Source organism: Harpia harpyja, chromosome 4, assembly GCF_026419915.1.
Source record: "Harpia harpyja isolate bHarHar1 chromosome 4, bHarHar1 primary haplotype, whole genome shotgun sequence".
NCBI lineage: Eukaryota > Metazoa > Chordata > Aves > Accipitriformes > Accipitridae > Harpia > Harpia harpyja.
Genome location: NC_068943.1, coordinates 44,737,322 through 44,762,020, shown reverse-complemented (window position 1 = coordinate 44,762,020; position 24,699 = coordinate 44,737,322). Strand labels below are relative to the sequence as shown.

Genomic DNA, 24,699 nt, shown 5'->3' with positions numbered 1-24,699 from the left:
GCTTCTCTCCTTTGGCCCATGCCTCATTTTCCACTGGGATCTGGCAGGACCCACACACAGACCCTCCTCAAATAAGCCACCTGCTCCATCAGGTTTGTCAGCTGCTCACGCTGTTTATTCTGCTGGCTTCAGGGCTGCGGGACATGGGCAGCCCTGGGCTCTTCTGCCTGCAGCCTGACTCACCTTCGCCCAGCCTTGCTCCATTTGGGGAGCATTAACCCTTCCCCTGCTAGGCTAGCAACTGCCTGAGGGCTGTGAGAAAGAGGCCATGCGCAGCCTGGAGAGGCTGAAAGAGAGAAGTGGGCTGGGAACCATGCACAGCTCTGGCCAGCACGCCCGGGGTTGGCTAAGGATGGGGAGGCAGCGCTCAACCCTTTTGCCACTGTCCTGCTGCTTGGCGGGGGGACTTTGCGTGGTATCCCCAGCACAGCTCCAACCTGTGGGCACAGCCTCTCCAGCGCAAGCCTTTCCCTGTAGCAAGGCTGGGAAGGGGCACCTGCTCTCTAAGGACTTGGTCCTGCAGGCGAGCCCCTGGCATCTGGGCACTGAGCTGAGCGCTGAGCAGAGGGGCAGGCGAGGAGCCAGGCAATGGGGTGCTGCTGATGGGGGCCACCCCAGCAGCTGGGTATTTGCAACAGGAGGAGGATGGGATGGACATCTGGGGTGGAGGAGCAGCTCTGGGCAGGCTGCTTCAGCCCCTGCTCCTATTCTCTTGCCGGGTCAGGGCTGGAAGCACTCTACGGGGTCGTTGGAGTCGGGCAGGATGTTGCAGTTGATGGGCCAGAGGATGCCGAGGAGGCCAAGGGACTGCTGGCACCGCAGCTCGGCAGCCAGGCACACGGCTCGGCAGGGCTGCAGGACACCCCCATCTGGGGTGCACTTGGGCACGAAGAGGCTGCAGATGAGGAGGCGGAGGTGCTGGTAGCAGGCGAGCTCCATCAGTGTCTGTGGGAGAGTGGGGGTGAGGGTGGCACCGTGTGGTGTGGTGTGGTGCGGGCAGACCCACGTGCAGCCCCCAGGCAGCTCACCTGGTAGTCCTGCAGCACCTCGGCGGCTCCCTCCTGGTCCGGGATGGCCAGCCAGATGTTGGGGAAGGAGGTGGCATTGTAGCCTAGCCCCAGGCACATCTCCACTTCCACAGGCTCACAGACAGACCCTACCACAGGGTGAGGTGCTTCACTTATAGCAGGAGTGATGCCCACAAGGTGTGCCTCAGGCAGATGTTAGCCATGGGGCAGCTGCCAGCATGTCTCCCATGTCAGGTGGGCTCAGGGGGGGGTTGAGTGCTGAGTGGAGCACCCGAGGGTGGCACTCACCAAAGGCCGGGTAGGAGACACCAGTGCAGTTCAGCTCATCGGTGCCATCAGGGCAGTCATGCCAGCCATCACACACAGACTCCAGTGCCTGGCACTCACCATTTCCACAGGAGAACTCCGCGGGGCTACAGGTCTCTGTAAAATGAGAGGGGCCAGCGTGGCAAGGCATGGGCTCGGGCATGGGCACAGGCAGAGAGCAGGCTGGCTGTGGCCTGGGTCGTGCCGATGGTGGGTGGCCTCCCTGCTGGGAGTCAGCCTGTTTCCATGCTGACCACTCCTGCCTCTGCTCTTCTTGGTCACTGGCCAGGGGACATCCAGGTGAGGGGTTGCAGAGCACTGCCACCTGGCAGACACAGCTGATACATGACCATCACTGGCCCAGCTTAGGGAGATCCCAAATTCCCTGAGGTTTTGGGGGCAGGCCTCAGGTGATGGATCATGCCAGGGTGCAGGTGAGCCCTTCCAGGGCACATCCCCATGGCTGGGATCAATAGGGTTATAGGGTAATTCAGGTGAGAAGGGACCCCAGGGGCCTGTAGCCCAACCTACTGCTCCAGGCAGGGTCAGCTATGGAGCGAGAGCAGTTTTTTTCTAGGGCTTTATCCAGTCTGGCCTTGAAAACCCCCAAGGATGGTTACTGCACAGCCCCTCTGGGCAGCCTGCGCCCTTGCTTGGCTACCTACTCTCTGTGGCATTGTGGGCTTGGTAGGTGGCGAAGAACCCGTTGTCTGCTACTCCCTCGTCTGCCACGAAGAGGACAGTCATGACATGGCGTGAGGAGGTCAGGGTGGGTGGCAGCTGGTGGCCGCAGAACCTGCCGGGGTTGTGGGGAGCAGGATGGCGTCAAGGTGGGCAGCGGGGCCGACCAGCACCTCCCCAAACCCTCTCCTCCGGTGGCTCCTCCTCACCAGCCTGCCCCGTGCCTCAGTTTCCCCAGCTGAGCCACGGGATCCCAGTGCACCCATACTGGTGCAGCAGGGCCAGAGATATCAGGGGTGTGCCTGTACCTGCCCATGAGGCTGGCAGCCCCCGTGCCTGCGCTGTCGTGCACCTCCACGAAGTCAAAGCTGCAGTCCTCGTGTGACTCCAGGCTGAAGTTGTGGAAGTGTAGGTCGATGACGTGGCCCACGGGCACTGAGATTTGCCAGAGGCACAGCTGCAGGGCAGGGGGCAGCCAGCAACACCTATGAAGCCGGGCAGGGGCACCCCCAGCTCTCCCTGGTGGGGGTGTTGCCTTCCTCCCTGCCCACCCTCACCCTCGCCCTGCTCCCACCTCCGTCCCGCTGGCATCCGTTCTCTCACCTGCTGGTGTGGGTATGGCTGGGGATGGCTCGGGGTGGAGAAGTGCCCCTCCAAGGTGGTCAGTGGCCCCCCGCACTCTGCAGGGACACACACACATGCAGCTTTACACCTTGCCCCTCTCCCTTCACCCCATCTCCCTGCTCCCCCGCCCCTGCCTCCCACTGCCCGTCACCGTGCCCTCTGGCCAGGTGCCACGGGGGCTGTGGGCTGCGGGCAGCGGGGCTGGCCCACCTTTGTGTTTCAGGCTGCAGTTGGCCTCATCGCTCTTGTCCATGCAGTCGTGGAAGCCGTCGCAGATGAAGCCCAGGTGGAGGCAGAGCCCCTGGTCACAAAAGTGCTCATCCCAGGCACAGCTCTCTGCAGTGCAGGCAGAGACGGCCAGGCTGGCGGGGGTGTCCCACCAGGCACCCTCCCCTGCCCCAGTGCCCCGGGGCGTTACGGGAGACCCCCCTGGCACTACCCACTGCCTGCCTGCAGCGAGGAGTCCTGGCCATGCCCGGGGGCAGGGGTACTCACTCTCACTGGGAGCCACAGCACGGTAGTGGGCGCTGAAGCCTGGGGCGCCCACGCTGCTGTCGGAGACGAAGGTGACGCGCAGGTGGTTGGAGTTGGTGTTGAAGGTCGGGGGGGCCACATTGCCGCAAAACCTAGGGGCACAACAAGGGGCGACAGTGCTCACTCCCGGAGATGGTGCCCCCTCTCTACTGCACCGCCACAAAGCCCGGGTGCTAGGGGCCCTACCTGGATGGGCCCCCCCGAGCTGGGGCAGGATCTGTGCCACCGGCCCCCTGCTCTTCGTAGAGCTCCACACGGTCAAACAGGCAGGAGGCAGTGCCCTCCACGCTGAACGTCTCCATCTTCAGCTGGATGGCGAGGCCAGGGCCCACCTCGATGCGCCAGATGCAGAGTGCGTCGGGTGGGTAGGGGCCGGGGTAGTTGGGAGAGCTGAAGGAGCCCTCGGGGCCCCGCAAGGTCCCGCCGCAGGCTGCACGGGGCAACAGTGTGGGCATGAGCTAGTACTGTGGGGCACTGCTGTCCCGGCACACTACCCCACTTGGGACTTACCCGGTGCTGCCGTGCCGGCTGTAGGCAGCCAGCTCTGGGTTGGGGTGGCAGCTGTCTTGGGGGCCGGGGGGTCCCTTCGGATGGGTGCTGCAGCAGTGGCGGCAGCGCCACGGGCGGGCAGGGCTGCGGCTGGAGTGCCGGGTGGCTGCGGGGATGTCAGCTCTGTGCCCAGGGAAGAGCAGGGACAGCTCAGCCCCAGCAGGGAGAAATGGCTGCAGTGCAGGGAGGGGGCTTAGGAAGCCCAGCCAGCCCCACGTTCTGTGCTCCCACCCTACCCCACACGTGTGCAGGTCCCAGGGGGATCCCACATAGCTCTCAGAGGGCCCAGTGACCTTGCCACATCCCAGGGAGGTGGAGATCCCCCTTGCTCCTGTGCACGGGGGCACTCTCTCCCCATGATGGGCAGGCCCTGGGAGGTCCTGTGTAGGATGGATGCCCTCACCGTGCCCCCCTCTTCCTCTGAGCTGGTTCTGTGTCCCCCACCCCATGGTCGCAGCCCATCCCCCATCCCTCCTTGCTTGGGCACTCACGGTGGATGACGATGCCCAGCAGGAGGGCGATGAGGAAGAGAAGGATGGCACTCATCAGAGCCACGCAGAGCCAGGTGAACTTGCAGTCGGTGCGGTACCGCCAGCCTGCCTGGCCCCAGAGCTGCCGGCCTGTGGGAAGGCGAGGAAAGCGGGCAGAGCCGGGGTGCTGCTGGCCATACCCCTACCCTGCCACCTCCCTGCACAGCTGGCTGACCCCTGGCTGGGCACGTCCTGACCTCTTGTCCCTGGCGTGTTAGTGGGTCTCCTAAGCGGCCCCAGAGCCCAGCGGGGAACTTGCCCCACCACCCCGCTCCCAGACCCACAGCTGCTCCTGGCGTCCCCATGGACAGGGGCGTGTGTACAAACCCCCAAGCTGGTACCGAGGCCGTCCTGGGGCGATGCGGAGCTGGTCCCGTCCTCGTCTGGTGGGTGCTCGGTGCTTGGCGCTGCCCGGGGCTCCTCGCCCTCGAAGACAGGGTTGCAGAACTCAGTCTGCAGGAGAGCAAGCGTGGGTGGCACCATGGGGAGTACACCGCAGGGACCCATGGGTGGCTAGGCAGGGACCCCTAAGTGGCACCCACACCCCCAGCCCTACCTTGCTGTGGTCCAGAGCCTCGGGGCAAAGTGTGATTTCGGTGAAGTCTTTCATGGCAGCGGGCGATTCCCAGCGCAGCCTGGCTAAAAGCCTCCCCAGCGTGCTCTGCCCCCCAGCACAGCTGCCTGCCCCACCACCTGCCCCTCCCCAGCTGCCCCCATTGGTGCCAGGGTGGCGTGGGGACCCCCGCTCCAGGCACCGGGGCAGAGGTGGTGGCAGCGCCAGCTGTGCCTACACGTGCCACCCCAGCACTGGACCCCCAGGAGCCCCGAGGGCCATGCCTGCAGCACCGTGAATGCGGGGAGCCCCGGGAGACCTGCGGCCCCAGTCCCTTCTGCAGGCCCCTTCCCCCTCGCCTGTTAATCCAGCTCAGCTGAGGATGCCGAGGTCAGGCTCTGGCACAGAGAACCAGCGTCTTAAAGGGGAAGGTGTGCTCGCACCCGTCCCGCTGGGAGCCCGTCCCGCCAGGGACCCTGCTTTTGGGTGCATGGCGGCACCGCTGGTTTGCCTGCTTCCTCCGGGCTCCCTACCGGCACAGGGCGGCACTGAAGGGGCTGCGCTGGGGAGCCCAGGCCGAACGTGTCCTTCCTTCCCTTGTGCCTCCCCAGCACTGGGCACCTGAGCCCCACCACCTGCACTCCCGCTGCCCCTTAATGCCTCGGTGCCCGTCTCCATCCCTAAGCAGGGGAGAAAGGGGCCATTGTTCAGGGGCTTTGGGGGAAGAGCATGGGCACTGGGGAGCTCCGCAGGGCTGGAGTAGGAGGAAAGGCTCCCTCTGCCTCCGGGCACCGCAGGTTGCTGGAGGAGAGGGACTGCTGCCTGCACTCATGTCTCCCTTGCTCCTGGCAAGCGCCGGGACACGGGTGCTCCTGGGCCTCTGGAGCCACACACGGACAGGCTGCTCCGGCACCGGTGGCGGTTTCCCTCCCGCTGCTGGAGCCACAGTCCTTCATCTGCTCACCCAGAGACAAGCACATGTACACAGCGCTCTGTTCGAGCTAAAATTTATTCCTGCACGAGTCTCCCTTGTACGAGACACTTCCCGCCCATCTTGCTTACACAGTAAACAAGCCACCTGCCAAGCAGCAACGCTGCCCCAGTCCGGTACCTGCCGCGGGCAGCCCCTCCATCCTGGCCTGCCCTCCCCTGAGCCCCGCCGGGATGCCCCAGGCTGGGCGGGATGCTCATGGCTCGAGAGTGCTCAGCCTGTGCCCGCAGGGCCAGTGAGGGCGAAGCAGGATGGGTTGCTGGGTTGGATGTAGTTGCCTTGCGGGCTGGGGCTGGGATTGTGCTGGGTCAGGCCCATCTCTCCTCCCATTGCACCTCAGGCAAGGCAGGATGGGGAGGAGAATAAATTAGAGAAAAGGCTAAAAAGGCCACTGGCATTTGCTAGCTGGAGGATAGAGCAGCAGGGCGGATGGGGACATGCATCCCCGGGCACCCAGGGGGGCTCCTGATCGCAGGAAGAAAAAAGCCCCAATTGCAGATGGTCCCGGAAAGCCACTGTCCTCCCCTCCCTCTGCTCCACAGGATGGACGTTCCTGTGCAACCCCAATGGCGTCCCACTCCCCTAAATGGTTTAAGGCACCGTTGTATGAGGAGGCAGGTAAAAACCTACCCAAAGCATCCCCCGGCGCAAGTCCCTGGCAAGCCAGGAAGCGGTGGGGTGCTCCAGGTTAAGCGAAGTCCACTATAAATACATATAAATTCCACAAAATGTTTTCTTCCCTCCTGTCCATGAGTCCGGGCCTGAACTCAGGCTGCTTTGAGGAGTGTGCATGGGGCAGCTGGTGGGAATGTGCTGCCTGAGATGGGACGGAGGCAACTGAAGGGCTGGGGTCCTTTGCCAGGAGGTTCAGGAGTGCCGGGAGGAGGCTGGGAGCAGTTCACGAATCCTCTGGGACAGCCAAGCAGAATGGGAATGCCAAGAGGCCAGGAGGGATGCGGGAGGCTCTCCTGGGTTCCCAGCTCTGGGTGCTCCCCCAGGGGAGCAGAGGTCCTGGCTGAGTCAATGGGGCAGGCAGTCCCATGCCCGCAGAGTCCCCTGCTCAGTATTTTTATTACACACCAACAAAAAAAAAAAAAAGAAAAAAAAAAAAGAAAAAAAAAGAAAGAAACTAAAACGTACCCCAAGGTAAAAACCAAATGCCAGCGACCAGGAGGTGCCTGAGCTGCCTGGGCCCTGCCCTGCCACGGGCTGCCCTCCTCAGTTCAGAGCTGGGGTGTCCTTGTCTGGGATCTGCTCCTGGCTGCCTTCAGCCTCCCACTGCAGCCACCTCAGGGTCTCTCCTCTTCACCTCCCTCTTGCACCTGGGGGGGCAAATGGCCGAAACCTGGAGGGGCCGGCTCTGAGGGGTGGTGCAGGGGGTCCCCAGGGAGGCAGGGCTGGCTACATGCGGGAGGACGGGCTGGCCAGCTCGTAGAAGAGCAGGTAGGCATCGCTGCTGCGGACGTGGCTGGATGACATCGGGGTAACACTGTAGAGATGTGGAGATGTGCTGTGATCAATGGGGATGAGGCACCAGGATGCCCTGGGCAGGGAGTCCCTGCTCGCCCCAACCCCGCAGCCGCCCCTGTCCCACACACAGCCTCACCGGGAGTCATTGAAACTGTGCCACTCGCTGGAGATGGGGCTCTTGCAGTAGGCAGTGTAGTGTCCCCCCATGGTGGTGCCCGAGTGGTTGGAGACGGCGTAGAGGTTATAAACAGCGTGGTCTGTGGGGAGCAAGGGTGGTGCTCAGCCGTGCCAGCTGCTGCCCTGCTGCCCCCCAACATGCCAGCATGGAGCTGGGACCAGAAGGGACCAGCACCCTAGATGTCTGTGGCTCCCACCCCCCGTGCCTCTGCCCCCTGCCACAGGCTGCAGCACCCTGGGGGGCACGAGGGACCCAGCCAGGAGCCTCCGGGAGCCCACAGCTGGGCTGGAGCCACGCAGGGCCTGGCACTCACTGCAGCTCTGCGAGGCAAACTCCCGAAGGTCCAGGTCCTTCAGCTGGAAGTTGACGAAGGTGGTGAGCTTGCTTGTTCGTATCCTGGCCTCTGAGAAGCGCTTCAGGTCTGGGGGGTCATGTCAAGGAGCCAAGGGACAAAGAGGAGCCCCTGAGGAACCCCCCACCAGCACCCCCTGGCCCTGTCCCTCTGCCTGAAGGATACGAAGCACCAGGATCTTGGGGAACTTCTGGATGCTGAATTTCTTTGTGCACCTTGTCCTGGCTTTGCAGCGACAACATGTCTGTGGGAGACAAACAGCACAAGCAAGAGAGTTAGGAAAAGCCAGCCCCACCGGGCACCAAGCCACCAGTCCTGGCAACACAGGCATGGGAGGGAAAGGGGCCCAGCCTGCACCAAGGCAAGCCCACCTGCCCCCGTGCCCCATGCCCCATACCGGTTTCTCGTCCCCGTCCAGCACGTCCTCTTTGGTGAAGAGCCGTAGGCAGTCCATGAGGGTCACCTCCCCATAGCCTTTCTGTGGGAGCACAGCATGGGTCAGGGACAGGGTGTGCAGGGCAGGGAGTTGAGGGTTAGTGGGGACCCCTTACCTTGGGGATGGGCAGGGACAGGTCCCAGAAGGGGTCAAAGGCTGTGGAGCAGTAGCCGCACTCGCTGCAGGTCAGCGAACTCTTCAGCTGCCCAACAAAGAGGTCTGGTGGGGATGGGACAAAGCAGGGTGAGACCCGCGGTTCACAGCCCCGCTACCAGTCCAGCCCTGCCCTCCTCTCCCCACGGCCCTGCTCACCGCCAATGCGGCTGTCCTCCCTCTCCTGGTACCTCCTCCACATCTGGCGGCTCTTCTCATCATCACTGCAAGAGATGGGGAGACAGAGCGGTGCTGAGTGTGGCCTGGGGGACACCAGCTCTGGTGACCCAGCGCAGAGGGACCCGCGTGGGCACTGTCCTTGGGCTGGGCTTGCAGGCAATGAGCTCATCCGTGGGGCTTGTCCACTGCCTCTGCCCCAGCCAGCACTTACGGGAGGTGGTCCAGGGTGTCCGTGCTGGCCCGTGGCCGCACCAGCACACGGTTCACCTCACTGTGCAGCCCATCGAGGAGGAACCGCAGGAACTCCTGTGCATCCTGCTGGCTGCAAGACACGGGGCATGGCCAGTGAGCAGTGGCAGGGGTCGGCTTCCCTCTGCCACCCCTGCACCAACAGCCCTTACTTGTAGCCAACAAAGCGGGGAGCATATCTCTGGATCTGCATCTTGAACTCAGAGGGGCTCACGCTGTCATTGGGGGATGAGGTCCAGAGCAGCTGAATTAGCTTTGCAAACTCTGTGGGCAGAGAGGTAGGTCAGCAGCACAGCTGGCCCTGGCCAGCTCTGGTGGCATAGCATTACTGTGCCCTCCAGGGGAGAGCTCAGCACCCCACCCCGGGGTCCCTGTGGCCAGCCCTGTGCCCTCTGGAGACGGGACCCGATCCTCCCACTGGCTGGGCACCCACAGCACAGCGCCTGCCCCAGCAAGGCTGGGGAGAAGCACCGACCTCTGGTTGGGCATCCCCCAGGACATGGGGTGGCCCAGGGGGGCAAGGACGTGCTGCAAGGAAGGCCCACAGGGTGTGGAGCCAGGGGCTGGTGACTGAGGGTTACCTGACATGAGTGCAGTGCGCATGCGGCTGTTGTTGTTGAGGTCCCGCAGGTACTGGTTCTGCAGGCAGTAATCCCGCAGCTCCTTGGTGTTGCTCAGGCACTGCAGGATGGAGTTCATGAAGCACTGGAGGAGGCAGAAGAGAAAACCATGGCAACGGGAGGCAGAAGGAGGCAGGCGGTGGCAGGGGGACACCTGGGGTGGGTGGGAAGAGGATAGGGACGAAGCAGTGCAGAGCACGGGAACCTCTTCCTCAGCCAGCACTGTTGGGAGTGGGGTGTAGGGAGCCGCCAGGGTGAAAGTGTGGGTGCTGGGGGCGAGGTGAAGGGACAGGGCTCCCCACTGCCCCACAGATGTGCCTGCAGAAGAGCACGGTGTGAGCTGGGGCCGCGCAGCCAAGTGCCTGGGTAAGCACTCACCGTATTGCCGAGGTTTCGCAAGCCGGTCAGTCCCTGCACCGCCTTGGAGCTCTGCAGAGAGAGGGAACAGGTCTGAGACAGTGCCTGGCACAGGCTGGCTGTGCCTGTCGGCAGCCCAGTGAGGCCACGGGCCACGGACATCCGTGTGGAGCAGACCCTCAAGTGCAAGCAGAGGCATCATCCCCCTGCGAGCACCATGGGCAGAGCCAGCACCATGGCTGCTCTCTGCACCAGTTGTATGCAGGACCGTGGCCAAGGAGCCAGCGGGAAGCCACGGCTGGCCTGCCCCATCCTGCTTGCCTGGCTGCTGCTGCTTGGGTCCCTGGCCCAGGGCAACACAGGGCTCAAAGTTCTCCCTGCCTGGCGACACTGCTGCCCCATGCCCTGGGCTGCAGGCCAGGCCAGCCGCTCCTGCTATCTCCCCTTGCCAGCCCTGTGTCCCGGGAAGCTGGGGGGTTGCAATGCCCCGTGCCTGCCCCATGGATGCAGGAGGTGCATGGTGCCCCACTGCTGCCCACCTTGTCCACACCGGGTGTCCCCTTCAGGACACCCGGCACAAGTGCAGCCCAGACTTTGGCACAGCTGTTTTATGGGATAAAGTCCACCTGGGAAAGCGCAAGCCCAGCCCTGCGGCAGTCAGCCCAGGGGCTGCATGCCCAGCGGTGCCCTCCCAACTGCTTGCTGGCCTGGCTGGGCTGTGCCTGTGCCACGGGGCTCTTTGAGGTCCCCAGCTACTTCCTGAGCCAGGCAGGCTCACGGCAAGCAGAGACGGGCACAGGCAGCTGGGCGCTGGGGCAAGGAGGCATCGCCACTCTTTGCTGGAGAGACCGAGAATGCAGAGGGGTCTGGGGAGCCACAGGGTTGCTTACCCCTCTCGCAGCATGGGGGACTGGGTGCTGGTGGGGATGAGTGGTGGGACCCCAGGGGTCCTGCTCCCAGCCCTCCATGTGAGCCCAGCACAGAGAGTAGTGGTGGGGTGAACCGCCCCGGAGCTGTGCCTGGAGCAAGTTGGGGGAGGGCAACAGGGCTTGCAGGATCAGACTGCTGATCGTGCCCCCCCAGCTGCCCAGGTTTTAAGGATCCTCAGGCAAACGCCCCAGCTGCCCACCCCAGGCCTGAGGAGGGGGAGGAGGAGAGGAGGGGAGGGGGCCCAGCAGCTCCGAAATAGCAGCAGCTGGTGCGTGTGTGGGAGGTGCTGAGCACCCAGCCCTGACAGCAGCCCAAAATAACCCAGATCCAGTTACACGTGCTCCTTAGCGACGGTGCAGGCATCACCCACCGCAGGGGGGACCAGCACCAGCGGGGACTCGGCCACCCTGTGTGGGCGCACGTGGCTCTGCCAGACTGACCGGGTACCCTGTGTGCCACGCGAGTGCCCCTGCGGAGCCCAGCACACCAGGGGTGTCTCCATCCATGGCTGGCCGTGGTGCTTAGTGCCCGGGGGGTGCCACTGCAAAAGTGCCAGGCAAGCCCACCACTTATCCCCTGGCAGGGACACCCAGGCGGCGGAGCAGGCTCAGCTAGGCAAGGGGTGCCAGCAGGCTGTGGCGGGTCAGTGGCACACCATGGCTGGAGGAGCTGGCCTGGCTCTGGTCCCTGAGCAGATGGGGCAGAGCAGGCAGCAGGAGATGTGGGTCTGTGTCCCAACAGCCTACATCCCTTGAAGGGGCCAACCCCCCCCCAAGGGCTTGCTGCTCGCGTCCCCATGCCTATTGCAGGGAAGGTCACGGTGCCGGGGGGGTAGCGGCAATTTCTGGGAGCTGCCCCAATGTGCCCCAGCCACCCCCACCAGGACACTGCTCATCCAGTTGCCCTATTCGGGCAGCTCCCGCTGTGTGCCAGGAGGGACCGGAGTGTCCCGCCAATGTGGGTGCAAACCTCGCCATGGACCTGGCATTTGCGTGCTACCTAGGCTGCGCTCGCAGAGCCTGGAGCAACCCAGGGGAGGGCCGGGGCTGGTGGAGGGGCGGGGGGGGCAGGTGTACCCATACAATGGCACAAGCCTGTGTGCACTGAGGTCTTATTCCGACCCCCCCCCCCCCCCCGGTTTTCCCTCCCCTGGGTGACTCAACTCCAGCTAATCTCCCTTGCCCGTCCAGGGCTTTATCTAGGACACGGCGCTCGCTGCTCAGAGGTGGTGAAGGAGAGCTGGCTCACGCGGTGGCGGCTGGGGAGTCCCCGAGGCTGCACTGCAGGAGGGGAACGAGGGACAAGGGATGGGGACAAGGGACAAGACCTGGACTGTCCTGCCCCATCCGGGTCTGCATGCCAAGTGCCTGTTGGGGCAGCAGGAGAGCCGGAGCAGCCAGACTTACATAAGTGCCCAGACCCTGTCCTCCCTGCCGCTCACCTCTCCTGTCCCCGCAGGGGGAGATCTGCCCCAGCGCTGTGGCTCCGGGGACAGCCACACTCAGTCCAGAGACACTGCCAAGGGGCTGGCATGGCCAGGAGCCCCCTTCCTGCGGTGGGTAGGCTGGGGCACAGGTACCTGGCCAAGGTCACCGCAGGGGCAGGGCTGGGAGAGGGACCCAGGTGTCCTGACACGTGCTTTCACCTGCTCCCTGCCCCTCCCACAGGACACCGCGGCACCTCGCCCCCATGGCCAGCCGGGACGGGCACCCCCCCCGGGCACCCCATCCTCTGGCAAGGGGGATGCCGCGGGGTACCCCACGCTCCCCGGCGAGGGCAGGGGTCACCCCCTCCCCGCGCCCCCTTCTCTGCCCCCCAAGCCAGAGGGCAGGGGCTGCAGGCAGCCGCAGGGCTCGTACCTTGGTCTTGTTGAGGACGAGCCCGACGAAGGTGGAGACCAGCAGGGACCCTGGCATGGAGGTGCGGGGACGCAGGTCCTTGTGAAGGTCGGGGAGCGCGGGGGGCTCCTCGGGCAGCGTCACCGTGTAGGAGTCCCTCATGACGGCCCTGGCGGGCACGGCCGGAGGGCGAGGGCCAGCGGCGGGGAGGGGGGTGCCGCGGGGGGGTGCCGGGTGGGCGCCCCTCGCCTCGGGCCAGCTGAGGCCTGGGGCACGGGGTCAGGTGCCCGGCCTCGCCGGAGCCCCGCCGCGCTCAGAGCGTGCGGTGCCCGGAGCCGGTGCCGGCTCTGGAGCTGACGGCACCTGAGCGGCTCTGACATCAAATGGGTGGAGGGAGAGGCGGCAGCCGGGCTCAGTGACGGCCAGCCCCCGCCGCACCGCGTGGTACAGCCGAGCTGGGAGCCAAGGGGGCCCGCGAGGGGCGGCGGCGCCCGTGGGCCGCGCTGCCGCCACGCCGAGCCCCTGGCAGCGGCAGGGCCCCAGCACGGCGGGGCCTCTGGGGAGGGTGCGGGCGGCAGCCCCGCTGCAGCCCCCTACACCCCCCCCCCCGGACCTCCCGACCCTGCCGGCAGCTCTCGGCAGGGCAGCAGTGCTCCCCGCGCTCCGGGGTGCCCGGCCCCCAACACCCCGACACCGGGCGTCACGGGGGCAACGGGGCACTCGGTGCGAGGTGGCAGCCGGAGGGGCGCCTGCTCCCCCGGGCCCCCCCCCCCCCGGTCCTGGGGACCAGGGCTGATGGGACCGGCTCCCCTGCCCTGGGCACGCTTGCTGCCAGGACTGAGCTGGGTGGGTGCTCGGCAGAGAGCGGGTCTGCCCCGGCCGGGGGTCGCTCGCCAAAACGGGCTCGGTAAAAGTGGGGCACTGCCACAGCGTGTGGGTGCAGGGGGTGCCTGTACCCGGAGAGGGGCTGAGGGCTGTCTCAGAGGGTTGTGGGGCTCCCGGGCATCTGCCTTCCCTGCAGGGCCGGTGCCGGGCCCCCGGGCAGTGCCATTTTGCTGAGCGACAGCAGACTGTGCATAGCCCCCTCTTCGGGGGATGCATTGGCACTGAGCTCAGAGGGTATTTCAGTGCCTTGCTTCCTTCGCTGGGGGAAAACTCCCCCCAAATCCTGTGTGGAGCAAAGACCCCATCTGGTGTCTCCCCTCCGAGCGCTGGGTAAACCAAGGCATGGAGCGGGAAAGGCTCCGGCTCTTCTCCTGCAGCAAGGGCAGATGCGGAGGCTGGCAGGGAGCCCGGGCGTCCTGCGTCCTAGTCCTGCGTCTCCCTCTGCTTCACCCCTCTGACCGCAGCAGGGCGAGCGACGGAGGCTTGCGACTGCTGTGCATGCCCAGGTGTCTTACCCGCCCGCTCAGGGAAATTTCCATGGGCGACCGAGGCAGGGAGTGCAGTGCGCTCAGGCTGCTCTGAAGACAGCCAGAGCCTCCAGCCCCCTCAGTGAGGCTGGAGGCACCGAGCGGAGGCTGCTTTCCTCCCATGCCAGCCCCTGCCAATACACCCCCAGCCAGAGCTAGTGGCTGCTGTTTGAATCCTAACTGCTGCAGATGTAGACTCCCCTGTCCGCGGCACAAGCTCTGCACAGCCAGTGGAGGGGCTGACTGGGGGGGGAGGGAGGGAGACTATTTTTGGCACCAGCAAAAATATCTAAGGAGGCATCTTGCAGAGTTATTCATCTGCAGGGCCAGGGCTTTTTGCATCACAACAGGATGCTCGTCGTAATCCCCGCTTGCATGTGTGCGCATGTGTATATATATACACACCCCGCGGTGTGTACACCGTACACACGCAGGGACACAGCGCGCACACGGGGGTGTGCACCCCACCAGCCTCGCACAGAAGGTGCGGATGCCCTGCAATGCGCTCCCACAGCCCCTGCAGGTCACATCCTGGGCCCTGGGGCCATGGCACAGCTCCCCAGTGCATGTACCACCATACCAGTGCTGCACATGCCAGCCAGGGCTCCCGCCACCCTGCCCTGCAGCCCAGCGGGTGGCCCCGGGGGCAGGGCAGGGTGTACCCTGGTGCACAGCCTGCCCCGAGCGCTGTGCAGGATGCTAGTGCAGCACTCTCCATGAGGATGCAACCATGCCAGCAAAGCCGTTTCCATGGCAAGAGGGGTGGCATTCAGCCACATCCCCTGCTGAACCTCGTGCCCTGGTGACATCGGGTGCCCTGGGCCAAGGACCAAATTCCCCTCCAGCCAGAGCGGCATGCAGGCTCTCAGGGCAAGGCTGGAGCAGGAGAGAGAAGGGGAGCCCCGGTGGGATGGCATCACTCAGAGCCAGCTCCCTGCCCTCAGCCGTCCCCTCTGCAGCGGTGACCTTCTGCCACGGGCAGAGGTTGCCACAGGCCCGGTTGGCACCGTGAAGGCGGGCAGGGCCAGGACTGGCTGCAGGCCAGAGACGTCAGCTGCTCAGGTTGGGACTGCGGAGAGCTGCTGGCGATTTTGTGGGTGGCTCTGGCCTTCTGACCCTATGTTCACCCAGGGTGGTTAATGGGGCGTCACAGCCCCAGTCCTGCCCCCCACCAGCTTGCCCTTCCCAGGAGCCAACACAGCCCTGCGCGAAGCCAGCAGCTCGGCAGGCACGGCCACTCGCTGCAGCTGCACGCGCCTCCCTTTGCCCTGCGGGACGGTAAAACGAGGCGCAAAGTGATGGCGTGGGTAGGAACAAATGTGGGCACCCTCGCCTCCCAGCTGCAAGCTCCTGTGCATGGTGGTTCGTGTGGTGCAAAGGCAGGAGGTGGCTGGGGAAGAAGGGATGGGAGGAGGCACTGAGCCAGCCCCGCCATGCCCTGGCTCCAGCGGGAGCGGGTGCTGCTGGCACTGCCCTCAGGGCTGGGTAATGGGGCAGAACCGATGGCAGTGCCGGGGCTGCAACATGCACTTGTTTCCGGCACCTGGCATGACTGCAGGCACCCAAGTCTGTTTTACGATCGGTACATTTGCTTCCCGGCTTGGGAAAGGGAGGAAAAAAAGCACAGGAGTGGAAAATAGCAGGTGTGCTCATCAAAGCACCAAGGAAACCTAAGCCAGTGTCACTGATCCAGCCTCCCTACCTGCCCGGGCATGGGTGCCTGCCCCAGCACCCTGTTCCAGCTGCCAAGCCCCGCTCACCTTTGCCACCCATCAGCCCCGGCTGGAAAACCCCCAGCTGCGTTTGCATGCAGACCACAAGGCTGCAGTTTGGGAGTAGCACAGCCCCTGCTGCCCCATGGCCATCCCATGGCAGCAGGCTGGCACCCACATCAGAGTGGCGTGTGGGTACCTGGGGGTGGGGACCCCTGCCCTAGCAGTGGTGGCAAGGGCTTCAGTGAGTGCCCGTGGCTGCTGGGTCCCCCCTTGGTCCCCCCTGCTAGGGCCTGGTGTGGGAGGGGGAGGCAGGAATTCCCTTCCACAGCAGGGCTCCTCCACTCACCCAGGCCCCCCAGCTTGCTCCCTCGCCCCAGAGCTGGGGGCCAGGGACCAGGTAGGTTGGGCACAGGGGGTCCCACACCAGGGCGAGGTACTGCTGGCGCCACATGTGGTGCAGCTGGTTCTGGGGTGGAGGGTGTGGAGGAAGGGGCAGGCGAGATGCTGGCAGCGGGCTGTGATGCTGCGCCCCCTCCATTGCCCCCGCTCCCATGCCTAGGGGCTGAGGTGGGTGTTTAAAACCCGGATGAGCGCCAGGGAGAGGGAAGCGGGGAGCCAGACCTGCCAGAAATGGGACGGGCAGCTCTGGAGGGACAGGGGGAAGACCTTCCCCATTGAGCCCCAGCTGTGGGCACGTGGTGGGCAGGAGCGGCCACCTCTCCTCCCTACCCCATGCCTCCGGCTGTACCTCCCCAGTCCAAGGGCATGGGCCAGACCTCCAGGCTGCTCCCACAGCCCTTTTCCCAAGCCCTTGGGCACAGGGAGGGATGTGGGGGCACTGGCTGAAAAGGGAAAGAGCTTCCTCTCCAGCTTGCAGGGAAGCAGAAAAGAATCCCCCAGCCCTTATCCTCCCTGTTTGTTGGGCGATGGTGGGACAGAGCCGCAGGGAAGCAAAGGGCAGGTCAGATCCTGTGCCAGGGCAGACTGGCCTCCACCACGGGTGATCGAAGGCTGACTGGAAAGGGAGTGGGAGACAACGCGGGCAGAGCCTGACCAGATCTTGGAAGAAAACCTGAGTGGAAAATTACCAGGCTGCTCCCCTGCGCGCCTGAGCTGGGCTGTGTGTGTGATGCCGGCTCCAGGCCTGGGCTGAGGCTCTGGGGATGGTGCAGCACTGATTGATACCTGGGGCACGGAGTGCCTGCCACCACATGTGATGCTGTACGGAGCAGCCACTGCCATGGAGAAACTGCTGCTTCCCTGGCTGCCACGACCCATGCTGGGGGCTGGGGCACAGGGTCCCAAGATGGCAGCAATAGACCGTGCCAGGGATCAGGCATCACAGGGCACCGGTGAAAAACCTGACTGACAGCTGGGCACTGAGTCACTGTGCCAGAGCCAGCACCAGCCAAACCAGCCTTCCCAGCTGGGTGTCTCCAGCAGGGTGAGTGCCCAGCCCGGTCATGTCACCTTCTCCAGCTGGGACAAGGCAGCAGGAAACCCTCTTTGGCTCCGCGCTGGACCGGGTCTGGGCGGGAGCAGAGGGCAGGGGTTGTGGGCACAGCCAGCTGTGTGGGGACACAGCTCACTGTGTGCACCCGTGCAGGTTTGCACGCACGGGGGTGTGAGTTTGCCCGCGTGTGCCATCACGCACTGTCACGCACGCATGCAGAAAGGTGTGGCGCACACACTCCTGCCAGCACATGGGCACCCTTAGCCACAAAGCACCCGGGGGGAGCCCCGGGAGCTGTGCTCCCAGCAGTGCAGGCAGCGAGGAGCACAGCCCCTCAGAGGACACCTGCCTGCCCGCACACGGCTGTCTCAGCAGCTCTGGCCCAGGACTGCTGTGCCAGCAAGGGCGGCTTGAAAGGTCAGCGGCAGCCCTGCGTGGCACAAATGCAGAAACTGAGGCACAGAGCAACGCACCGAGATTCCCAGGGAGAGCGCGCAAGCGGGCATGGTCCACATATGCCACTGCAGCGCAGCTTCGTCCCCCATCCCCAGCAGGCGCCACGTACCGTGGGGTCCCGGGCGGGCATGTCACAGTAGCCATCGTTCCTCTCGCAGGGCTGGCTGGCGCAGTGCATGCCTGAGGGAGGGAGGGCAGAGCCGAGGGAGGCCTGTGAGGGGCTGAGGGGGCCCGTGGGGAGGCTGCCATGGCTGCTTTTCCTCCCGTAGCTCTCCAGGTAGCCGCGGACGTAGTCGGAGCATGTGGCAGCCTGGTAGAGACCCTGCAGGGTGCCGAGTTCCTGGCGGCCCCGGGTGCTGAGGGGGCCGAGGGTGGGCGAGTAGGCACTGTCCGAGGTGTGCAGCCCCGAAAACTCCCGTGCCAGGTCCGAGTGGCTGATGGATTTGCGACGGCTGAGAGGTGCTGTGGTGGGCAGGTAGCCCGGGGGGCTGCTGGGGGCCCCTGCGAAGGTGTAGCATGCACCCCCGCTCAGCCTGCTGCCGGGCGGCCGGGTGCGAATGTATGTGGGGCTCAGGCAGATGCTGGAGTCGGGGTACAGGGGCAGCCGGCTACTGTCATAGCCACTGGTTGGGGACAGCCCTGTGTGGTGGTAGCGGGGGGAGCCCAGGTAGCTGGTTTTGAAGCCGATTTTGTTGCTGTCTGCATAGGATGTGGCCAAGGTGGATCCATAGGAGGTGTACGAGCTGTAGCCGCTGGGCACCTTGCTGTACGTGGTCTCGGCATAGCGGGACGAGTCGACGTACCTCTTCAGGGTGGAGGAGAGCTGGGACATGCTGGAGGCTGGGGCTCAGCGGGCTCTCCTGGAGGCATCAACTGTAAGAGAAGAGCCCAGGGGTCAGCTTCCATGGGCCATGGTCAGCACTGGGGCATCCACCACTAGCATTCACCCAGTAGCTCGCTGGCTCCTGCCTTGCCTGGAGACCCTGGGAGGGGCGGGCAGGCAACAGTGGGAACCCAGGGGATGAAGGGTGCAGGGGTGCTGTGGGTGCAGTGTGGCCATGGCTCCTGCCACCTCCCAGCCCTCCTGGAGAGCCTGGGACAGCAGAGCCCAGCTGGCATTGCCACCCATGTGCCTTCGGGCACCTTCTACCACAGAAGTGAACCCCGGGGCACAGCCAGAGGCACCCAGCATCCTGGCACCCACAGTCACCAAAGCCAAAGGACTGCAGCGGACACCTCTGCCCCGGCCCTGGCGTCCCTGCCACACCGTCCCGAGGCTGTCCCACTCTTGAGGCTGGAGAGATGTCCGCATTGCTCCTCCAGATGGGAAGCAGTTGCCTGGTCACAGTCATGATGCTTAGGCCCAACTCTGGCTGAGATAGGCAGGCAGGATGGACCCAGCCAGCCAGCCCAGCACCTTCCCCTGGTTATTCAGAGTGAGCGCTGGGGCTTGGCAAGGGGCTGGCATTTCCAGCTCGCTGCAAACCCTCACCATTGGGCTGAGAGGGAAACGGAGGCAAGGTCAGGAAGTCAGCACAGGAGTCCTAGCTGTCCATCCCTGCTCATCACTTGGTGCCCGGCACCAGGCAGTGGGTGAAGACCTTGGTGCAGCCACAACCACCCAGGGGCCTTGGGGTACTGTGCGGACAGCCAGGGATCCCCTCATTGCAGAGGCCTGACCACCCAAGCAGCCCGCCCGTCTCCCTGCCGCGGCTGCCCCCTGCTAGCCTCCCATCAGTTATTCAAGCCGATGCGAGTTCTCCCAGTGAGGCGGCTGCTGTGCCCTTGCCAGTCAGGCAGAGCCAGCCTGTAGGGGTGGGCGACAGCCCAGCACTCGGTCCCCACAGGGAGCTGGTGGGTGGCTTCTGCCCCATGGCACCTGCACGGGGCTGGAGAGGAGCATGTGGGGGCCAGGGACAGAGACGCCCAGAGCACACGTGGAGCCAGCCTGGAGCTGGGACAGGGCAGCGTAGCAGGCAGCAGCCTCCAGTGCCTGCAAATGCAGGCTGTCTGGAGCCGGGGGAAAGTTTGCTCTTGGCACGCACGCTGGCAGGCTGATGGCTGGTCCCCTACCTGTCCTGGGGCTGTGGCTGGCACTGGGGCTGGCAGGACCCCAGCTGAGCTCCTCTGCCCTAGCGTTGCTGGCACTTCGCTCCCCGGGTGCCTGGCGTCCCTTCCCTGGCAGGACAGTGGCTCATGTGGCTCCGAGAGTCTCCAGTCACCCGGGAGATGACCCTGATTCAAAGGCTTTTCCCAGCCCAGCCGGGGCGGGCTCTGGCCCAGCTCCAAGCCAGGAGGTGACGGAGACGGTGCCTGGCCCGGCCCTCGGCCCTTGCGCAGCCCCAGCAGCACGCAGAGCACATCCAGGCTTGGGGACAGGCACTGGATCCCGGGCAAGAGGAGCCACCGCAGCATCACTCCCTGCCTGACCCTGGGGGGGGACCCACGCTCCTGCTCAGAGCCCAGGAGTCCCCGGGCATGCCTGCCCCAGTGGGACCCCCTGCCCAGGGGAGCCGGCAGCATCTCTCTGCAAGTGTCACCCCAGGGACAGAAGCCACCCCGAGTCTCCCTGCTGCGGCCACAGCGTGCGTGCCCTGCATTTTCCATGGCAGGCAGCCGAAAGTGATCCCCATGAAACTGGAGTGGCAGAAGGGAGCCATGCATTGAGGGGACAGGCCCCCTTGGCTCCACAGACGCTGGGGCGAGGGGTGAGGTGGCTGCGGTGTCAGCTCCCCCAGCCACCCGTGCCCATCTAACCCTGGCACGGAAATGCCCTGGGACTGCTTTTGGGAGATGGTGGTGAGAAGCACCATCCAGCCACCATGGCCTCCCGACCAGCAGCCTGGCTTTCTGGCCAGCTGGCTGCATCCCAGTTGCTGTTGTTATTGCCCAGGGAACAACGATCCCACAATGGAGAGGAAACTATTTACAAGCAAGAGCAAGGTGGAGCGCACAGACCTGTTTGGGAATGGAGGCTGAAGGGTAAATAATCTGCTCCCAGGCAAGGACTCCACGAAACACCCAGCTCTTCCTGGCCAGGCTGCGAGGTCCCAGGTCACCCTCGCCAGCACTGGGAGGTCCCAGGAGTGGTTCTGCCAGCCGGGATTTGATATGCACGGTGGGGAATTTTGCTCAGAGGGACGTGGGACCCCAGCCAAGGGACTGGCACCCACTGCAGGCGCCAGAGTGAGAGCGACGGAGCCCCTCAGCTCCCAGGGAGCACATGCCTGGCTGCCTGCCTTGCTGGGACATGGAGCAGCCTGGTACAGGGACCCTCCCTGGGCTGCCCCTGCTCCCCATCCCCCTAGCCAGGAGAGGTGATTTGGGCTTGGGACAGGTGCCTCAGTGCCAGGACAGCCCCATGCTGTCACCCACTGCCAGCGGTGCCTGTGCTCTCCAATGGCACCCTGTGCCATCGCCCACTGCCAGCGATGCCTGTGCCCTGCCGCTGTGCCGTGCCACCGCCGGCACAAGTGGCGGCTCCCTGTGGGTGTGCGCAGGGTGCCTCTGCCCCCAGGAGAGCCGCCGGCTCGGGAGCGGGAGCGGGAGGGCAGCAGGTGCTTTCTGGCAGCAGGACAGGTCTCCACAGGGCAGCACGTGCCCTGGGGATGCGGGGAAGCTGATGGAGGGATGTGGGGCCCAGGAGGGGGAACCTGCCCCAGACACACCAGCTAACCTGTTAGCATTGCGGGAAGAGAGGTCTTACCACGGAGGACTGCTGCATCTGCTAGGACCGCCTGCGCTGCGGAATCCCCATGTCACATCAGAGCGGACCCAAGGGCTGCGGGAGAGCAGAGCGTGCCACGAGCCAGAGGAGCTGAGGGGGTGTGAGAAAACCCCGGTTCCTCCCATCGCTTCCTGGCCCCTCCCTGCCCGTAATAGTGCTGAGCTTTCCTGCTGCCTGGCAAAACCCTGGGGCTGGCATGGCTGAGTCAGGCCTCCTGCACCCTCATCATCCTCGCGGGGTGTCAGGGGAAGCTGAGGCACAGGAATGTCCGGTCCACCATCACGTGGCCAGGCAGCAGCCAGCACCGGAGACCCAGGAGCCGGGACACTGTGGGGCTGCTCGGGAATCCCGCCCCGGCCTCCAGCTCTGGCAGCCTTCCCAATGGGAAGCTCAGCCCAAGGCTGGGAGGCAAACCCTTGGCCCTGGAGGCAGAGGAGCAGAGGCCCTGCTCCTTCTCCAGCCGCTGTCCTCTGCCGGAGCCCTCCTGCCCGTGGCCCGGTGGCAGCTGTCCCCCTCGGCAGCCGTGGAGCCCCAGAGCGGGCTCAGATTACACAGCACTGGCTCCATCCAAGGTGTTACGGCACAGCTGCTTCTCGCTTACGCAGGCTTGGAGCTGTGTCCCCTGTCCCCTGAGACACAATGTCCCAGCCTGGAGGTTACGTGGGAGTTCCCAGCCCTCCGCAACGGTGGAGGCAGAGGAGGGAGCCTGTGTGAAGTACCTTGCCTGCTCCAGCCTTCAAGTGGTTTGGGGTGGAGGGGCTCCACGTCCAGCAGACAGTGCTGGAGGGGTGGGACGGTCTCCTGCCCATTCCCCGAGGGGAACCCTCTGGGTATCTGCATTTCCCTCTAGGAAGGGTGGCCCCGAGCAGCCCTGGGAGGCATGTGCTACAAAGTGTTTGCTTCCTGCAAGGGGCCGGAGTCACCAAGGGGTGTCCTTGGTCAGCAGATAGAGACTCCAGTGCCCCGGGGCACTGCCGGCAGCCCTTTTCGAAGCCCTGCTCCAGCACTGGGGAGAAGCCGCCCTGGCTCCAGCACTGCCCCCCCCCCCCCCACTCACACACCCCAGAGTGACAGGACCTGCCCGAGGCCACGCGTGCAGCTGGGGCCAGCCTGGCCAGGGCCCTTCTCCTACCAGCCACTGGGCCTGAGAACCCTCCAAACTCATGCCATGCGTGCTGGCTCGGAGTCATCATCCTGGACTCGCTCTGTGCTGCTGACACATACCCACCCGGCTGCAGAGCCTGCTACTCGTTGCTCCCAGGCCACCCCCCAGGCAGTAAAACTGCAAACCCACAGGGAACCTTGACATAAGACCCAGGGCATGTTATTGCTTTGAGGTCTGCGGGTGGAAAAAAGAAGGGACCCTGGGGAAGTGCCTCGGCACGCAGCTCTGCCCACGCTGGGGGATGAGGAGGGTGCCAGGGAGTGTGTCTCGCTGGTGGAGAGCTACCAAGTTTTCGTGCGTGAACTCTGAACCTGCTCTCTGGAGATGTAGAGACTACAAACCTCTCCCTCATGGTTTTACCCAGCCAAAGGAAGAGGGGGGCAGTTTTGCCACCGCCTCTGAGTCTCTGACGCCACAGCCTCCTTTCCTGGGGCCGGCGTCCCCGCGGCACCCCTTCCACTCACCTGTGTGTTGGTCGGCAGGACAGGCGACCGGCGGCTGGTCAGGGGCACAAGACTGGCATGGTGAGGGGCGAGCGGCCGGTCATGGGGTGATGCTGGCAGGGCTGAGCGCAGGGAGCTGATCCTGCCTCCTCGGGGCGCTTCCCCTGGGGCCAGAGGAGAGTGAGCGATGCGAAGGGGCCAGCAGCACCCGAGCCCTTTGCAGGGGACAGGCCACCCCACGGCTCAGATCCTCCACCCTGCAGGGAGCGGACGCAATGGCCAGAGGGGGCCGAGCCGGAGGGCTGTGGGGCCACGTAAAACGCCACTGCAGAAATTCAGGGCTCAGGTTACCGGCTAGATAAATATAGTGTCTTTATCTGACCTCACAGGGCGATGAAATGCTCCTCTCGCATTCCAGCTTTGGGAGGCTTAAAGGGGACGTGAACCTGAGGGGGCTGGTGGCCCACGGCAAGGGGGTGCTGGGAGGGGAGGCTGCGGAGGCAGCGGGGGCTGTGGGAATGAAGATGGATGACTGAGGGTAAGTGTGGGGAGGGGAGAGATTTGGGGAGGGAGATGAAGGTCCACGAGGGAAAGGAAGGACAGAGGGTTAAGAGAGGGAGCGAGGTGGGACACAAATTGGTGTGGGGGTCAGGGCGGCAGAAAGAGGGGGTGCCCATGGCTGCCAGTAAGGTCTGGAGCAGAGCATCAAGGTGAGGGGAAGGGGTGCTCTGGGTTTTGCCCCCCTTGGAGCAAGCCATAGGGAGAAGAGCCCCCTAAGCCTGCAGCAAATGTGCGTATGGGGCAGCCAGCGTGGCTGTGTGGGCACAGGAGCACCCGCCCCTCATGGCTCCACGGGGATACCGGGGCACCCACCCGGCACCGCTCCCGGACGCCTGACCCACCCAGTGGGGCCTCATGGTATGCTGGCACCTGGGTGGCTGTGACTCAGTGAGCACCTGCTGAGCATAATTAGGAGGGATGCAATTATGGTGGCATTTTCCTCCCTCCTGCCTGGCTCCAGCTCTTAAACAGGGAGAGCCACACAAGGACCGCGTCTGGGCGTCACTCTGGGAGGCTGCTGTAGGGTCACCAGCGGTGTTAGGGGGTGGTGGCAGGGCCCTGCTCCCAAACCTAAGGGTGAGCATGCCCCATGGTCCCCAGCTCCCAGGGCTGCATCTTGACCCCGGGCAGAGAGCCGTACATGGCTGCTCCGGCAGCTCTAGAGGATGTGGGGGCCCTCGGCCGCCCCACAGGCAGCATGCAGGCATGGGCGCGCAGGAAGGACCCTAGCATGACAGGCACACCACCCTGGGGCCAGGAGGTTCAGGACACATGCACGCACCCAGACCCGCTCCCGCATGTGCTCCTGGCCCTGGCAATTCCCTCCCCGGAGGATGGCAGGGCTAGGACCAGCTCCAGGGTGCCCGCTCGTACCTACCCCACTTTGCCTCCCTGCCGGCATGGTGGGCAGCCCTGGCCCTGAGCTCACAATGGGGTGGGGGGTGGGGGGCCTCCAAGACGGAGCAGGGGTGATAGGGACAGGGATGGGATGGGGATAGGGGCAAAGGGCCTGGGCGCAGGGGTCCATGCTCCAGGTGGGCAGGAGGGGGTCATCCTCCCCAGGGAAGGCAAGTCTTGTCCCTGCCTGCTTCTCTCCCACAGGGCTCGGGCTGCTGGAGGCCCTGGGGGACGCAAGGTGGGGGCTGCTCGGGAAGGGTATCCCCCCCAGCAGGGAGGCTGAGGGCACAGGCTGTCCCTGCCCTCACCGC

General features: G+C 64.9%; 2 protein-coding genes across 3 annotated transcripts; both read right to left on the bottom strand.

The window, feature by feature from the left end:
• Positions 1-97: 97 nt before the first annotated feature.
• Positions 98-5,379, bottom strand: MFRP (membrane frizzled-related protein). Its single transcript, XM_052786531.1, has 13 exons — positions 4,809-5,379; positions 4,594-4,705; positions 4,214-4,342; positions 3,684-3,845; positions 3,360-3,603; positions 3,135-3,265; positions 2,850-2,975; positions 2,619-2,695; positions 2,324-2,472; positions 2,000-2,130; positions 1,317-1,451; positions 1,029-1,156; positions 98-945 (listed from the first exon to the last, which is right to left on the bottom strand). Exons 1-13 carry the CDS (start codon positions 4,860-4,862, stop codon positions 721-723), a joined length of 1,803 nt encoding a protein of 600 aa, XP_052642491.1. The 5' UTR covers positions 4,863-5,379; the 3' UTR covers positions 98-720.
• A 1,653-nt stretch (positions 5,380-7,032) lies between these two features.
• On the bottom strand, positions 7,033-24,649 carry USP2 (ubiquitin specific peptidase 2). 2 transcript variants are annotated; one of them, XM_052786527.1, is made up of 13 exons: positions 22,952-24,649; positions 17,705-18,468; positions 9,813-9,863; positions 9,396-9,519; positions 8,967-9,078; positions 8,777-8,887; positions 8,545-8,609; positions 8,348-8,451; positions 8,194-8,274; positions 7,962-8,040; positions 7,758-7,865; positions 7,403-7,523; positions 7,033-7,285 (listed from the first exon to the last, which is right to left on the bottom strand). In XM_052786527.1, the coding sequence occupies exons 2-13, from the start codon at positions 18,425-18,427 to the stop codon at positions 7,198-7,200; spliced, it is 1,767 nt and encodes a 588-aa protein (XP_052642487.1). In that variant the 5' UTR covers positions 18,428-18,468; positions 22,952-24,649; the 3' UTR covers positions 7,033-7,197. The 2 variants fall into 2 exon arrangements, with proteins under 2 accessions (XP_052642487.1, XP_052642488.1); XM_052786528.1 differs by lacking the exons at positions 17,705-18,468; positions 22,952-24,649 and adding an exon at positions 12,581-13,058.
• Positions 24,650-24,699: the final 50 nt, after the last annotated feature.

Coding starts and splice junctions, on each gene's coding strand:
- USP2 (XM_052786527.1), bottom strand. CDS start 18,427: ATGTCCCAGCTCTCCTCCACCCTGAAGAGGTACGTCGACTCGTCCCGC. Junction 8,275..8,347: donor TGTCCCTGCCCATCCCCAAG/GTAAGGGGTCCC, acceptor GTGCTCCCACAG/AAAGGCTATGGGGAGGTGAC. Junction 7,866..7,961: donor CCCCAAGATCCTGGTGCTTC/GTATCCTTCAGG, acceptor ATGACCCCCCAG/ACCTGAAGCGCTTCTCAGAG.
- MFRP (XM_052786531.1), bottom strand. CDS start 4,862: ATGAAAGACTTCACCGAAATCACACTTTGCCCCGAGGCTCTGGACCAC. Junction 3,266..3,359: donor GCTCGGGGGGGCCCATCCAG/GTAGGGCCCCTA, acceptor TTGTGCCCCTAG/GTTTTGCGGCAATGTGGCCC. Junction 946..1,028: donor AGGTGCTGCAGGACTACCAG/GTGAGCTGCCTG, acceptor ACTCTCCCACAG/ACACTGATGGAGCTCGCCTG.